This window comes from Scomber japonicus, chromosome 6 (assembly GCF_027409825.1).
Source record: "Scomber japonicus isolate fScoJap1 chromosome 6, fScoJap1.pri, whole genome shotgun sequence".
Classification (NCBI taxonomy): Eukaryota; Metazoa; Chordata; class Actinopteri; order Scombriformes; family Scombridae; genus Scomber; species Scomber japonicus.
The window spans coordinates 24,611,044-24,627,682 of record NC_070583.1 but is presented as its reverse complement, the minus strand read 5'-3'; the positions used below and the strand labels follow the sequence as shown (position 1 = coordinate 24,627,682).

At 39.0% G+C, this 16,639-nt stretch overlaps 1 protein-coding gene across 1 annotated transcript; it reads left to right on the top strand.

The window, feature by feature from the left end:
* The first annotated feature begins 4,435 nt into the window (after window positions 1-4,435).
* esamb (endothelial cell adhesion molecule b) lies at window positions 4,436-15,685 on the top strand. Its single transcript, XM_053320214.1, has 8 exons — window positions 4,436-4,459; window positions 5,969-6,059; window positions 6,963-7,108; window positions 8,124-8,325; window positions 8,852-8,989; window positions 13,726-13,848; window positions 13,972-14,101; window positions 15,214-15,685. The coding sequence occupies exons 1-8, from the start codon at window positions 4,436-4,438 to the stop codon at window positions 15,683-15,685; spliced, it is 1,326 nt and encodes a 441-aa protein (XP_053176189.1).
* The last annotated feature ends 954 nt before the right edge of the window (window positions 15,686-16,639 follow it).

The window sequence follows — 16,639 nt, the reverse complement described above, 5'->3', positions numbered from 1 at the left end:
TGAGATGCATCACCTTTAAATATCACCATATGTGACACCTTTAGAGTCTCTTGTCATAACCACCACCTTCTTCTCAATGTTAACAAAACTATAAATGATAATTCACCATGGGGAGGTGGGAGCCCATGACCTTCCTACATCTGTAGCGAACAACCAAATCTGTCCTTACTGTATGTTGTGCCTTATAATAAGGAGACACTGTTGCCTTTAATATCATGCATTATCAATTTTGGTTGTATAGCTTCCATGATTTCATTCTTCATTTCATAATGTTTAGATATTTATATCTTTTACCTCTTTGGGTATGTGCAATATTTAAATATATGTTCTGTTTTGTCTTTATAGTCTTTGATGTACCACTGTACTTTGATGGTTACACATTATATTTGAGTTGATTGCAGCTATATGTAGCACTATTGCCTATGTCAGATTTCCCCTCAGAGACAATAAAGTATATCTTATTTTTTAATTTTTATTCTTATCTTTTAATTCAGCTCAGAAGGTGATAGATTGTTATTAATCAGAGCAATATGTCGCAGTGTTTGGAATAAAAGAAAAGTTCAGGCGAACAACCATTACACTAATCAATATCCTGCAGATATATATATGTGTGTGTGTGTGTGTGTGTGTGTGTGTGTGTGTGTGTGTGTGTGTGTGTCATTATTCCAGTATAAAATGACATGCTTTTTATTTTTTATCCTCAACAAATGTGATTGTTATAAAGCTGAACTCATCCCAAGATCCCAAGCTTAACTTCTTAACTTTAACAACTTGATAAGTTGAAACATATGGTGAGTGAAAAAGCATTGTTTGGTTTTGTGCCAATTAATTGATAAGTCAAGTCGTCAATTGTCAGATGATTGCTGGTGATTGATTACTGAGTGAAGTAATTTATCAAGTGGTTATATCAATCATTCTCAAAGCTTTTCCTGTTTTTCTAATTTGAGGATTTAAGAGAATATTCTTGTCTGTTTCTTAACCACTTAACGCACGCTGTTCCGTCTACGGAACGGGACGGATGTTAGGAGGTAGCCACAAGTTCTTCTGAATGTTTTAAACACCAACCCTTAAACATATATATTCATGCCGTACATCGTTGGAAAGCTTAGATTGTCCTGATTCATTCAAGACCATTCACGACTTATATGGTTGCTCACAGCCGTAATAGTATTAGCGATTAGCTCGGCTAGCCCCTGAGCTAAGTAAGAAAAGCTATAATGCCTACATACCTTCAAAGTCTTCCCTTTATCCACAACGATCATCTTATGACTCAGCACTTTCTGTACAGCTCGCCAAGTATCCATTCTTGTGAAATATGAAATCCGTTTCCATAAAACCAGAATATTTTCCTCAATATGTCAACATGTATTTAGTCCAACACGTAACGTAATAACACAAATAACAAACCATACACGGTCCGTTTACGTCATTTCCTGACCTGCACGTCCATCTCAGAGTACACGTGACTAGATGTTTACGACCGTGAGCCTCTCCTGCTTCTGACGACACCACACACAAGCCAATCGGTGTTTAGGTTTAGGCAGTACATGCAAGGACTTTGGTACATGTCTCCAAAGCCAATGAGGACATGTGACCGACAACAATGACGACATGGCTTTGATTGACTGCTGTTCTAGCCTATGGAAATATTCGGTGAAATGAAGTTGATAACCTTTTAGCCAATAGTCAGAGGTTTCCAACGGTTTATGACCATAGACTGTATATAAGAATTATGACACTAAGCTATTAAGTTTGGCTGTCCATAAACAAACTCCAAGCGTTACCGGCGTGCGCCCTGTGCGTAAAAGAGTTGAATATATATCATCATATACCATATATCATTACGCACTCGGCATTTTGGTACACGGTTGGTTCTTCTTCGACTTACCATATGACTTATACCAAAATAAACAGATAGATAGATAGATAGATAGATAGATAGATAGATAGATAGATAGATATGGCCAAACAAAAAAATATGGTTATATGTAATAATAATAATAATAATAATTATAATAATAATTATAATAATAATAATGATAATATGGCGTCAGCTTTCATTAGAGACCAAGATTTTGATTGTAGGCAAAGGGGATGTGAAGTTATAGGTGTTTGATTGTGGTTATACAGCTTTGGTAACCAAGTGTCCATTTGGAGTCTCCAAAAAGGACCTGAGGAAAACGCATGGACATACCTGTTGAAAAATAATTCAGAAAAATTCATCTTTTGGTCTTTTGACTCCACATTTGGACTGCATGAAGCCAAGACCTGTGGATGTGGCCTCATTGTGTCTATATCCTGCTGAGAGGTCCCTGAATGTCTGTACACATGTCATTGTAAAGGCAAACCTATGGACGAGTAAACAACCCCATCATTGTAACCTCTGCCACTCTTTGTCAGTAAGTCACAGAAACACTTTTTACAAGAATCCTGAGAGTGTTTCCTTTCCAATGATACCAGACACATCTCTGAGTCTCAAACTATGTGGGATCTGTGCTGCTCACAACTTGGGCATGTCGTTTAGGCTAACAGCATAAAAAACAGGGGCGTGTGTTAAGTGGTTAAATTCCTAGTCACATTTGGTTCTGTGAAACAATTACAAGGGTTTCACTATTTTTGATATAGTATCAAATAAATAAGTAATCAGTTGTACAAAAGCAGTTGATGGATTATTTTCATGTATACTGCCTGTATGTACAAATGGTTACAACAGGTGACTGGAGTACAAATGACAGACAGGACAGAAAGTGTCTGACTTATACAGTACTGCATTTTTAGTTTTTATAAAATCTAAACCTAAGAGTGCATCCTACCTTCAGTCCCGGTCTCTAGTCAAGACCTTTAACCTCTGACCATGTTACTTTTTTGCTTTACTTTGATTATCCAGTTCATTTTTAAGGTGGCAGGCCCACCCTGTTGTATTGATGGGTAAAGGGAGGGGAGAGGTGCACTGAAAACAGAGAGTGAGTCTGAGCCTCAGCTAAAGCTTTAGCTCCAGAGAGGGACTCACATGAGCACATGAGAGAAAGACATGGGTGGAAGCAGAGATTACTCGGGGAGATAGAGTGGGGCTGGTTAAAGAGGATCAGTTTATCTTCACACAGGCCTACATGGCTCCCTGAGGGCTTTGAGAGAGGGACTGACTTTTTTATCCTTCACTTGATCACACACACACAGCAGAATTAGGTTGGGAAGCCCTGTTAGAAATGCACATTACATGTATTTCAGAAATAACGGAGTCACATATTTGTTTGTTTTTCAACATCTGCTCAGCCCAGTTGACAAAATCTCATTTAACCTGTGTATTTATTTAGCACTTAATTTATGAATTTGATGATTCTTCAGAGATTTAACTGTTTTAGTGAGGTTTTCATAGTAGTATTGTTATCTTTTCATCAGATGATCTGTTTTAGCACATGTATGTGCTGCCCCCTGTAGACAGCTCATCATACTACAGCAACCTTACATTTGATCTCTTAATTGTGCCCCAGCTCAGACACACATGACAGGGTTGACTTTTCTTTGATTATTCTGTGCAGGTTTGCAAGTACGCCACTTAATTGCTGTTGCAGGGACCTTGACTGCTGAGACTGCCAGTATCTCAGCCGGGATGCATGAAAACAGAAACATTGTTTATTCTAAAGAGAAGAATCCAATTAGCAGATATAAAGCGTGGCTACGCTAAATGGTAGCCTTTGGCAAAATATAATTAGGACAGAGTTTACTCAGGCTACATAGTGTCAGATCTGCATCCCATTTATTGGCAGATTTTCCTGTTTTTTTTCTTTAGTCTTCATGGAGGATTTAGGTTGACTTCATACCCATATCCACATCTTAAACTGTTTTCTATCTGTCTGTGTCTGCAGTTATACACACATCCCAGATGGAGACAGCCGAGGATTACTGCAGATTTTCCTTCATTTAATAAACAATTGAATGACACAGTTCTGAGGATAAACCTGTTCAAAGAAACACAAGAGTAGTCTGGAGTGAGGAGCATTATCCCACTTCATTATGGAATATCTCTGTATCATTCAGCGCATCTATTGTTGCATGCTCTCTGCAGCTGGCCCTCATTCACATCAAGAAACAGTATAGTCTCATCAACCTACAGAAAAACAAACTGATCCTTTGTGATTGCATTGCTGATTCACAATGTATATTAATCATGATGAAATGCCTGCATAGCACTTTATAGCATTATACAAGGAAAGAGATTCCAGGCATCTTCCATGTAGACGCAATCCCAAAAGCAGACCCTTTTTCTCAATATTGTTACATAATTGTTACTGTGCAACAGCAATGACAATAGCTGGTGGAAATGAAATTGGTGCACTAACCGGATTTGTGAGAAAAACTATGTTTCAAATCTGAAAGACGTCAATTTTTCTGTACTCTGGACTGCTGAATATTATGAATATAAAAACAGGCCAATATGACGACAGCTGCAGGAATGATGGTGACAATAAAGATATTAATCTCATGCATGCATGTTCAATAGATGGCTTTACTGCTCTGTACCATTTACATGAGCAAAGGCAGGATAGGAAGACATGTTGTGGAATATTTGTACATTAATGTATCCCAATGCATACCATGGGATTGTAACATCTTTTCTTGTATTTGTGATGAAAGCACTGATGTCCTTACAGTAGATTTGTAGCCACACACGATGCTCGTGGCTCACAGAGATGCTAGCATGTATGCTATAAATGCTTTATCAGAGTAACAACTGATCTGAAAACTCGATCTACAGCTTTTTGTCATATGCCAGGTGAAGGTTGTCGTGCCACAGTCACATTAGTACACAGCCTCTGCGAATAATCATTGAACCTATTGACTTCAATCGAGGTTTCAGTTTAATTAATGTCTTTGCTGGTCAGAGTTTTCCTTTGTTCAAAGTTGCTCTACAAATTTGCAGAAACAGTGATTCACTGTGTTTAGAAAGGGTGACGTCATTACTCTATTATATTTATTACTTACATTGGAAACATAACAGCTCATCATTTTTATGTTTGACTGTGGGGCAGTTTCATTGAAAGGAAGGGTCATGTGACCATAAGCCTTTTCAATACCTGTTGAATGAGGAAAAACTATTATAAAAGCTTTATATATGTAATTATTTTGGTGAAGTCAAGTTCCTTTCTGTCCAAACCCTCCAATTTTTGGTGTAATTTTGTGCCCAGTATATATTTAGCTGACATGGTGGCTTCAACTCATAACATGTGAAAGCCACAAATAGGGCTTGGCAGAGATAGCATGACATGAATGATTAAATGTGAAGCAAAGCGATCTGCTAATCGTTATTTAGAGAACATAATGCATGCTGTGATGATGGCAAACATCAGCGTTGGTGGCTGAAGTGACCATGTGTTACATCATATCCATGTCCAGCTGAGCGCTTTCGCTCACGTGAGGTGAGAGGATTGAGCCCAGGATTGTTTGGGGATTAGTGAACAGGACTTACCAGACTCAGAGATTCAGAAATTAAGGGACAGGAGCACCACAGCAGCAGGGTCACATTGTTCCAGAAGGAATAAGGAAGCCCTGAGACACTGCAACAAAACTATAATTCAAAAACAAGTTCTGTCTCTCCTTCTGTATCCGCACACAATCTCTCTTTTTCTCTCACGCACACATGAAACACTTTCCTCATCATCATCTGTGCACTCCCCCTACACACTCCCCCTCCCCAAGCCCAGCCTCACCACCACCACAAATCGCCTAATTCTCCTGGCTCTGCATGCTTTCGGTCTGGAAAAGAAGGAAGGCGTGCTCGGGTGAACAGATGTGGAGATCTCAGCGGCCTGCCTATGGATCATAACGTTCCCTTCTCTCTGTGTTCTTCACTACCTCATCATTTACTCTGCTCACCCATCTGAGTACATGAGGAACCCTCCTCAAAGTGTGCTCTGCAGTCGAAGGATTTAGTGGCACTTTTACTTTTTTCTTCACATGAGTTTTTGAGCCAAGCTTCAAACTGGAGACACAGACAGACACTGACTGCTGGGATCAGTTGATCCAGCTGCCGTTATCCGGTTCAGGTGACTGGGCGCCTTGTGAGTTAGATTTCCTCCTCTTTTCTTTTGAAATATCTTATTTTCCTTTCTTTGCTATCAGTTCTTATACATAATCTTTGTTCTGCTGATATTTCTTGATAGTCCCTGCACCTGCATTTCTTACAATTTTGCTGAAATCAAATCTTTCTTTAGTTTTTAATTCTAATTCTTCTTCAGATTCACCCAGAAAATGAGATCTGCTTGGTGTGTGTTGGGCTTTATAAGTGTCTGTGGGAGTTGCTGTTGCACCTGAATTAGATCATAATTAGCTGTTACCTATTATTAAACATTATTCAAAGAACAGGTCATATCACTATTTACTTAACTTTTTTCCCCCTGCTGCTATATAATGTTTGAGTTACCTCACACATACACATGTCAAGATGTCAAAACATGTTTGGGATTAGATGGTCCTTAGGCTCAAAGGGCATAACAGAGCCGATTAACTGATATCACAGTTACATCATAAAATTCCACTTGGTATCATAATCATTTAGGAAGATTTATTGAGTTATTGATTTTCTCCAGTCTAAAGTTGTCCTTCATTTCATAATTTTAATTTTATGATACTACTTCTGTCTGATCAACTCTTTTCATGTTGAACATCAGACTTATTTGGCAAGATAGTGCGGCAGCGGTTCCAACTTGATTTGAGTTGATTCTGGCAAAAACATGCTCATCCAAATATTCACAAAAGAAAAAAGACACAGATTTCATCCAATATGACACATAAAGATGTACAAAGACTCTAGTAGCATACAACAAAAACAAGATGCATAAAGTTGAAGCACATCACAGGACAAAAACAAAGAAAATCAGTAAAAGTCCCGTATCATGCCTCTGCTACATTACAGTTATGATATACTCATTTAACCCTTTTCAATCTGTTTTATGTTGTTCCAGGTGACACCCAGAAGGTGGAAATCCCCAGAGGAGAGATTGAGGTGGTTAAGGGCCAGATGGTGGTGTTACATGCGTGGTATAGCCCCAACTCAGACATTTCTAAAAACTCTGTCGTTTGGCACTTTGTTGGAAACGAATCCAAACAGGTGAGACAATCAAAACGTAAAGTGTGAGACACATCGATAAAGGATTGAGGGTTGATTGAGGATTGTTAGTTGAACCTGCTCTGACCTCTAGTGGAGCAGAGAAAGGAGAGCAGTTAGAGTAGAACAAATAACTAATTACATGATCAGAATAAGACAGAGAAATAAGTATTTTGATATTTTGCAAGTTGTTTTGTAGAGCAAAAATGCAATTGCAGTCTCAAACGTGAGAATTTGTTGCTTTTCGTTGTCTTATATCATTTTAATGTGAACTTTTTCTTTGAACTGTTCGTCAATTGAAAATGAATTTCAGGAATTCATGTTTAAGAACCAGCTATGCCTTTTTATATATAAGGCCTTTCTCACTTCTGACTTTATGCAAGAAGAAGCAAGCTTTTCTGTGATGCATGACACTGTTATATTCTGAGAAACCCATCGAGGGGTCTGTAAGGTAAAAAAAAGATGATCTGTAAAGATTAGGATTACTGCTAACACCACTGCTGATTCATAGCGGAAGGAAGGAAGGAAGGACAGATATAGTGGTCTTACTGAAAGTGTGCCACTAATGACATATCATCTCTACTTTTTAATGCACCTACTACATGTAGCACAAACTGCTGGTGGAACTACACATCTGTACACAGGAGGCCGTATATTTGTTTATGTCAGAGTGTGTAGGGTGTTTGCGTGATTAATATAATCTAAACAGTTTCGGTGTCTGATGCCTGTGAGCTTATCTCAAACTGAAAATCAGCCTAAAATTCAACACCACCATCTGCACATGCTAGGATTATCCTTATGAAGGACGTTGATTTCTGTTATACGGTTAAGCTGCACATCTTAATATAGCTGCAGCAAATAAAATTAAACACATTTCAGTGAAATGACTAGAAAGACTGTAGTGCTATTTTCAGAATAAATTTTACTTTATGAAAGCTCCTCTAGTACAGACGTGGATTTCTAATTAACACTGTAATGATACTGTTCGGCATATTTCCATGTTTTTTTTCTCGTGCAGGTGATAAACTTTAGCTCAGGTGAGGTTGGGCACGGCAAGAATGAGTTCACCAAAAGAGTTGGCTTCAGTGTGGCCATGCCCTCAGCCAACATCTCCATCAACATCAAAAACACCCAGGAATCCGACTCCGGACGCTATGTGTGCAATGTCATCATCCATGGAGGTCCTGGCATTTCCGGAGAGGTGCGCCTTAATGTCAAAGGTAATAAACCACAACAAGAATTTCAAAGGTTGGATTTAATCAGAAAAAAATGTTATGACACAGCTCACACACTTCCCCAGGATTTTGAAATTCAGACGCTGAACATACTGTATTTTAAGGGATTTTAGACTGGACCTATCTGTTATAAATCATATTTTTCTGTGAGCAGAAACTGTCCAAATACGATTCATCTGCTGTTGAGGGGATTCTCTGGCCTCAGAAGTCATTATGTCATCTTCCAGCAGCAGATGGAATCAGCGGGGGACAAAACATTAAACTTTATGCAATATGGCTACTGCCCTTAGAAATCTCCACCTTGTCAGCTGTGGATTAAAGTCTAACGTACAAGTTCAATAAGAGGTCGTTTCTCTTATTGAAGCCTAACCTACAAGTTCAATAAGAGGTTGCTCCTATATCCTCATCTTCTACATGTGTTAACGACAGTCTCACCCTTTCTCTCTCTCCCTCTCTGCTCTCTCTCTCTGTCTCTCTCTCACTTTCTCTCCAGTCCCTCCATCTCCCCCAGTGTGCACCATGACAGGAAATCCAGTGGTGAAGGGCAATGTGACCCTGAGCTGCAAGTCCAGTCATGGAAAACCCATCCCTCACTACAAGTGGACCAAGGCCGCACCCATGTCCGAGGTCTTCTTCTCACCAATGCAGAGTGAGTATTTCCTGCCAACACAATCAGACATTAACTCATAATATGTATATGTATATGTATATGTAAAGGATTAGTTCATCCAAGTTACAAAAAAAACATATTTGCTCACCTCTAGTGATATCTACCCATGCAGGTAACAGAGGTTTAAAACACTCGCAGCATTTTTGATAAAATAACATGTTTTTCCAGAAACAGTGTCTCTCTTACTGCTTTGTACCAAATGAATTGTCCCCATGAAAATGCTGATGGATTAACAAGGAGACAGTTTCTGTTATGTTGCTGTGTTCTTTAAATTCAATTTCTCAAAGCACTGGGCACCACAAATGAAATTCCACACATAACCATCATAGAGGATAAAATGCATGGCTAGATACTACAAGAGGTAATTGAGAAAATATGATTTTTGGAATTTGGTTGAACCAACTATTTAATTGATGGGAGATGTATCATAAATACAACTGAGCCACATTTTACACAAGCAGTCTTATCGTGTCACAGTAAATGTGTAGTAAAAAACATCGATTTATCATTTTTAGCTTTGAGAGGAATAGTTTTCGTTTTATAAAATGCACTCATTAGCTTTCTTGCAGTTATCTAACTCCGGCAATAAAACATTTTTTCCAAAAATGACAAACTAATTCTTTAAAGTTGTTTATTTTAGAGCAACAAAAAGGTGAGATTGCGCCTTAATTATGTATCAGTAAAAAGAGATACTTATCAAACAAAAGCAAAAGTGATAAAGAAATAATCTGTAATCCTGTTTACATTCATGTCTAAGTGGCATGCACCCTGTTTTTGACCCCAACACCTAACATGCAAATAAGGCTTAGTCTCTGCCCTCAGCTCACATACTGTACATGACCTTTAGTCCCAGACACAACCTACAGACCTTGCTTTGCTGGCAGCTCTGCTGAACGTACCCCAGAGGAAAATCCTTGATATGCCATGACATACAGCACTTTACAGATTGAGACAATGCGACCTATAGAGCACATTCCTCTCACATTACTACTACTTGTTGATGTTTCCAGATCATGCCTCAGAGAAAACACCATCTGTTTCTGAACAACAGGACTTAGGACTGATTGAGTATTGACTTAACTGCTTTGATCTCTGGCTCTCATCTCTTTATTGCAGAAAGGTCCTCATACTCATAAAATGAAAACTACTCCCTTTGATTGTGCATTGACCTAGGCTTTTGCAATGCAGTATGTTCACTCACTCCTACGTCACATGTGTATCCACACCCTCTTACATGCCACTGACGCTTAAGTTCAAACCCTGTGCTCATCTTTTTTTTTATCTGCGCTGATGTATGCTTGCTCTATGACACTTGAACTCAAATCTCTTTCAGCAATCTCTCTTTCTCTCTCCGTTTTCTCTCTCTGCTGATCCTCTCTCGGCACTTCTCATTTCCTGTTGGCCTTGGTGCCCAATCTAACAAGCCCCATGTCATTACTTGATCAACCCCTCTAAGAGGCATAAGTTGGATTTGGGAACCAGAGTGCAGCCGATGTCACTCTTCCACCCCCTCCCCATCAGTCTGTACCATTCCTTCTCTACCTCACTCTCATGCTCAGTCTCTCTTTGCCATTTTTCCTTCTGCACCAACATCCCCCACCCTCCCAAAAAAAAACAGAATGGAGAGCCTGCCCCCAGACCATGCTTGTCCTTGGGTTCATGGGTAAGGGTTTTCACAATCATACATTAACCCCAACTCCATCCCTGCCTCACCTGCAAACCGTGACATCACGAGGAGTCACGGTTTGTGGGGTCAAGTCATTTTCCATGAACATGTCACTCCTGTGAACCATATTAGTCATAAGCTGTAGAAAAGATTTAAAGGAAAACAAATCAAACCAATTTGTGAGTAAGCATATAGGATTATGTTTTAGAAATGATTACAATCTATAACAGCTTGGCATACTGTACCCAGGTGATCATCCCACTTTTCATTAACATTCATTGATAAAACCATGAGAAAAAACATTAACTCTGTAGGAATAGAAGATAAACCTGAAAAGCATGTAGTAGTTTATATTCACTGTAATCATAAGGAAGAATGAACAGCTGTTGTAATATTTTCCTGAATATATTCATTATTAAGATACTGAGACTTGCAAATTAAGATGCTGACCTGCATATTTTACCATTTTGTTTGGTATGGGTTGAAATCATCCTTTAAATCTTTGCAGTGTGTGAGTTGTGTTAGATTTAGCCGTCATCCTTTTGCACCCATTCACCTTTTTATTGTGTGTTGTATATAGACAGAGAGTAAGCTGGTATGCTCTGACAGAAGTTCAAGTGTCCAAGCTGGTTAGTCTCGTGTGATCTGAAGGTTTTTATTGACCATCTGTCTGACCCAAAAGCCTGGTAACAAATCACTATTTAGAGGTCATAGTAGGGATGAAAGGACTTGTTGATACGTCAATTGCCAACAGTTTTGATAATTTATTAATAATTTCAAGAAATACTTTGACGTTTTAGAAAATATGCTTATTTGTTCTTGTTTTTGTTACCTAGAACCTGACTAGCTCCCCCCCTCCACCCCATTTCTCTGCCTAATCTAAGCCAACCCGCTCATCACTGTACCTTCATATTTATTGTACAAACATGAGAGTGGTATCAATCAATCAAATGTCAAGCTATTCTTTTAAACTATTTATCAATCAATTTATCAAACATTATCCTCCTTCTCCCAGTTTGTATATGTTTATGTAAACTGCATATATTTGCCAAAGGTATCCCTATGGGTGTAATTATTAGTTGCAGTCCTAGTCCAAAGCAATAGTTTAATATATAAACTGAGAGGCATGTGGATGCAGTGATTGACTAATAAAATAAGTGAATGGACAGGCAGATGGGTCGTGCAGTCCTGTTTTAGCTCCATTTATACTTTGTGTTCACTAGATTGCAGGAAGTTATTAGAAAGGGTTAATCTCCATCCATTAGGCCTGTAAGAGGAAATTATTGTTGATGGGTAAATTATAGTAATTTGTACTACATCCATTTTGGTCTGATATGAAATAGCAGCAAAGTAGCAAACTATACAATGTGCTCTGAATAGAAATGCTGCTGATTTACATTAATCATGTGTCATGTGTCAAGGCTTTGACAAACGCTGTTCATTGACCTTGCAGTGATGGCAGTATAATATGAGTAATGCCCCTGACTTGATATAAAGCAACAACCACAGTAACGTCAGATCCCCTTCAGCACTGACGCTGGAATCTGATCACTGTGCGGGCTTGAACTCGCTCCAAGCTCAGAGTCAGCTGATGTTCTGCTAATCTGTCACAATTGGGTTTGGTTCTCCACAGCTGGTTTTCGAGCCTGGGGATTAAATAATCAGAGAGGAATCTGCAACTGTTTTATTTGGTGCCCGTGTTTATTTTGATCTCCAAGGCATGATATAATATTCAGGTTAAAGGGTTGACAATAAGGCATTTAGTTTTGATCTGTTAATCACTGCCATTCTTTCTTACCCTCCACTGAGTAATTGAGTAACTTTCATGTTTAACCACAGCAAGTCATATTTCAAAATTATGACTTTTCATTCAGTTACAAATATATGCTGTGGTCTACTGATGCTTGTGGGTTGTGTGCACCTACTGTAAAATCAACTCATGCCTGGTGCAGTAATGTAGCAGATGGTCCAGACTAGTTGTACAAAACAAGAAGCCCAGTCGATGTTTTACTCCCCCAAACTTTGGGATGAAGGCAGATGTTTTGACACAATGATTGTCCAGGATTTTCTGCTCTCTTGCGTTAATATGTTGCTCGCAGGCATTATATGAACTTTGACTTTTCATCGGGGATGAGTTGGCTGAGTCCCTGGGTTGCATTACTTCTCTGAGTGAGACAGACAGGCGTGCATCGCTTATGGGACTCCACCCTCCTGGACATCACTTTTAAGAGAGTGATTCCACAAAGCAGACACACAACCCTCTGTCATTTCCTCACGTCCCCACGAAAGCAAAAAACACATCAGATGAAGACATGCTGCGATGTGACGTTTAAGATTGGATTTCAGAGGATTTGTTGTGATAAGTCCCTCATAAAGCTTGTTTATTTTTCTACAGCCTATGTTTGCAACAACACAGCATTTTGAAGCCAGATGTGGCAGGAGGAACAGATTGTGTTTGAATGGCAATACCCAGTTGTGGAAGCACTGTGACGGATGCTCACATGTCTCACACTGCTGTGTCATGACCTTTTGTGTGAGAAGATATTAAAACAAAAACTGCTGACAAACACTGTTATACTGCAAGACTGCAGAATCATCTGCAGAGCTCTGCGCTGTAGGATTGCTCCAATAAAACACTATATACAGTAGGTATTGGAAATGAGCCAAAAGTGGATTAAATTCTGGATCAGGGTTGGGAATCAGTAATGAATGGTTCTACATTATCATGATATGACCACAATAATGTCATCACAATATAAAAAACTCTGTGATACATGATATCTATATTTGCCTGCTTTTTTTACATTATGAGATTTTTTATTAAAGATTATCAATCTTCATGTGTTCATTATTTTATTATTATATATATTGTAAATTTGTGTTTGCTTCTTTGTCGATATAGATGTGTGTGTCCCTGTGAACTATATAGTGGTACTACAATTGAATGTCTACCTGTATAGTTTTCTTGGCTTGTGCTTCCACACTCTCATGCTCCGATCACATAAATATATGATTGTGAAGTGTGTGTAACTGTGTGGTTGTTTTGCAGATGAGAGACAAGGCACCCTCAGGCTGAGCAACCTCACTAAAAGCATGTCTGGGAAGTACATGTGCCGGGCCAGCAACACGGCCGGCTCTGACAGCTGCTCCATTAACCTGGAGGTTATCACCTGTGTGTGCACAGTTAAAGCTCTATTTTTACTCCACTGCATGCCAGAGTATTCAAGAGTGTTTTAAAGTGACACCGCTGTGACTCTCATTACGCGTGAATACAGTGTGTGCTCCTGTTTTCCAGCTTCCAATGCAGGTATAATTGCAGCAGCTACAGTGGGGTCAATCGTGGGACTGGTGGCCATGGTGCTCTTCCTCATATTCTTACTGAAAAGGAGACAAGACACTGAGGAGGAGATAGCCAATGAGATCAAGTGAGAATTTCACTTTATTATAAGTGTGATGAAAATGTAAAGAGTTTTACTCATCTGAGTAAATGTCTATGTCTAAATGTCTAACTCATTTATTTATAATAAATATAAGAAGGGAGGAGTCATACTGTAGAAAAATCTTCAATCTACAGTATGAGTGCTATTATGCATTATTATTTTAAAGGTAGTGTGTGGAGTTTTCTTCCAAACAGAGGCATCTAAAGTCTTTGTTTCTCACCAAAATACATTGTTTGTGTCGTGGAGGCCTAGAAAATGTGTTGTCCCATTTATCTTTCATTTCATGAGCAGAGGAAAAACAGCCACTTTCACATATTTGTGACAATGCAGTTTTTAAATAATCCAAAAGGTTTTAAAATTATTTATTTATCTTGAGAAGTATTATTATTATTTTATTTTCTGAACGCTTCAGTTTAACTGGGGAAAAAAAATCTCCAAATTTGGAGCTACATGGTTTTTCCTGGATAGCAACAAATTTCAAAACAATGTCTTTGCAAGTTATTCACTTTTTTTGGAGAGAGGGGGATGTCATGTAACACAGGACGTTGTGGTTATATGCTACACACCCTAACCACTTGTCCACTGGCTTAACCAGTTACAACCACCAACCAATGATTAGTTAATTAGTGAGACAACAAAGGATGTCATAAAGCTCACGTTTCATTTTAATATTAAGGTCAGACTTTCATTTTTCACCTTTCCTGCTGTTTCTCTTTCTTATGGTACCTTTCTGATTTTTTTCTCACCTGTTTATCTTCCGCCTTGTGTCTTATGGCTTAAGTGCACTAGAGTACATGTTTGCATTACCATCCTCTGCAGTCGGCAGGAATGCGTGTCATGTCACCTGCATGCTTGCACGGTTACATGTACATCCTTGCATGCAGGATAGTAATGCACAAGATACAATTAAAACAGGGACAAGCTCATTAAAACATTGCTCCATAACAAACTCCACAGGATACCTTTAAGTAAGCAAGTAAATTTCTCTCATTTAAAAAGAAAAAAAAATCATTTTCTATGATTTTCATTAGTTACATTGAGTGTTTTGCATTCTCTGCTTCTTTCTGACTCTCCTCTCTCCTCTGTCTCTGCCACAGGGAGGATGCCCAGGCACCAAAGCGAGTGTCATGGGCAAAAAGTAACACCGGCTCTGACATTGTGTCTAAGAATGGCACACTGTCCTCCATAGCCACCAGTCCTCGGCCTAGAGACCCCCACCAGCCCAACTTCCACTACCCATACTCCCCCACATCTGCTTCAGACACAGGTTCAGTGATCAACGCCTACCAGCTGCGACCTGGAGAGGCAAACACCTTACAGGGACTTCCGGGTTACAACATCGGAGCTACCCCTTCACGTAAACACAAGCGGCCTCTTAGTACAAATGGGGCCCCTCCGCAGGTTCTCCGGAGCCCAGTGTTTGCCATTCCTAACAGGACTGAGGGGGCTCAGCCTCAGGTGCCACCTCCACTCACTGTGTCCCCACAAATCAGCTCCTCCACTCTGACACGCATGGGAGCTGTTGCCGTCATGGTGCCTGCTCAAAGCCAAGCTGGCTCACTAGTGTAGCCAGCAGAAGCATCTCTAATGGGAAGTAAAGGACAGTGGTTGAGGATGGAGAGAAAGTATGCCTTGTTATGGAAAGCACTTTCTCCATGAAACCTAAAAGGTTGTAAAAGAGGAAAATGTCACATAGCTGATTTGTACTTCATTAGCACAAATGCTCCCTTCCCTCTTCTTTTTGTTCATTTAACTGACTCAGTACAGTGTTCTTCATTCCAGTTCCTTTTTGTATGCTGCTTTATGGCTCACTGAAGAAAAATATATTTTTTATTTACATGCTTGTAAAGAGATCTTTAAAATGGTATCCAGTTGTGTTGTGATGACTACACAGACTACATGAAATACCAGTTATCGTAAGTGAGTTGTTTTCATTTAATGGAATCAGTCAGTGGCTCTCAAACCTTTTCACGTCAAGGACCCCTAAACTGACACAAATTAGGCCAAGGACCCCCATCTTATGAGCTTTTTGCTTTCAGATGTATAATTACAGAAAATGTATGAAATTAATGACCAGGATAGTCAAAATTCTGATAATTGTATTACTTATGGATTGAATTATAATGAAAAGATTCCACTTTTTGCTGGAGACCCCACTTTGAGAAGCACTGCTGTAAACCACAATAAACAGTTCAGTTTTCTTAGAGTTTTGCAGTTTTTGCAAAATGTTATGTTTTGGATACATTTGTAATATATATCAAGAAACAAAACCTTATACATTTCCATAATTTAATTAATATTTCACTGTACCTGGCTGTTTGAGGAACACTTTTCAGTTCACTTCTCTCAGGCTAACTGCACTAGTTCAGAACTAAACCCAGCAAAATCTCTATTCAGGTATTTCAACAAAAACTAAATCATTTATTTTTCACTTGCTTTGACTCATATTCACTTGTGTTCACCTGATGGTCATTTATTTAAGTGAGAAATGTCAGTGTGGTGTGACAATACTGTTATCTACTG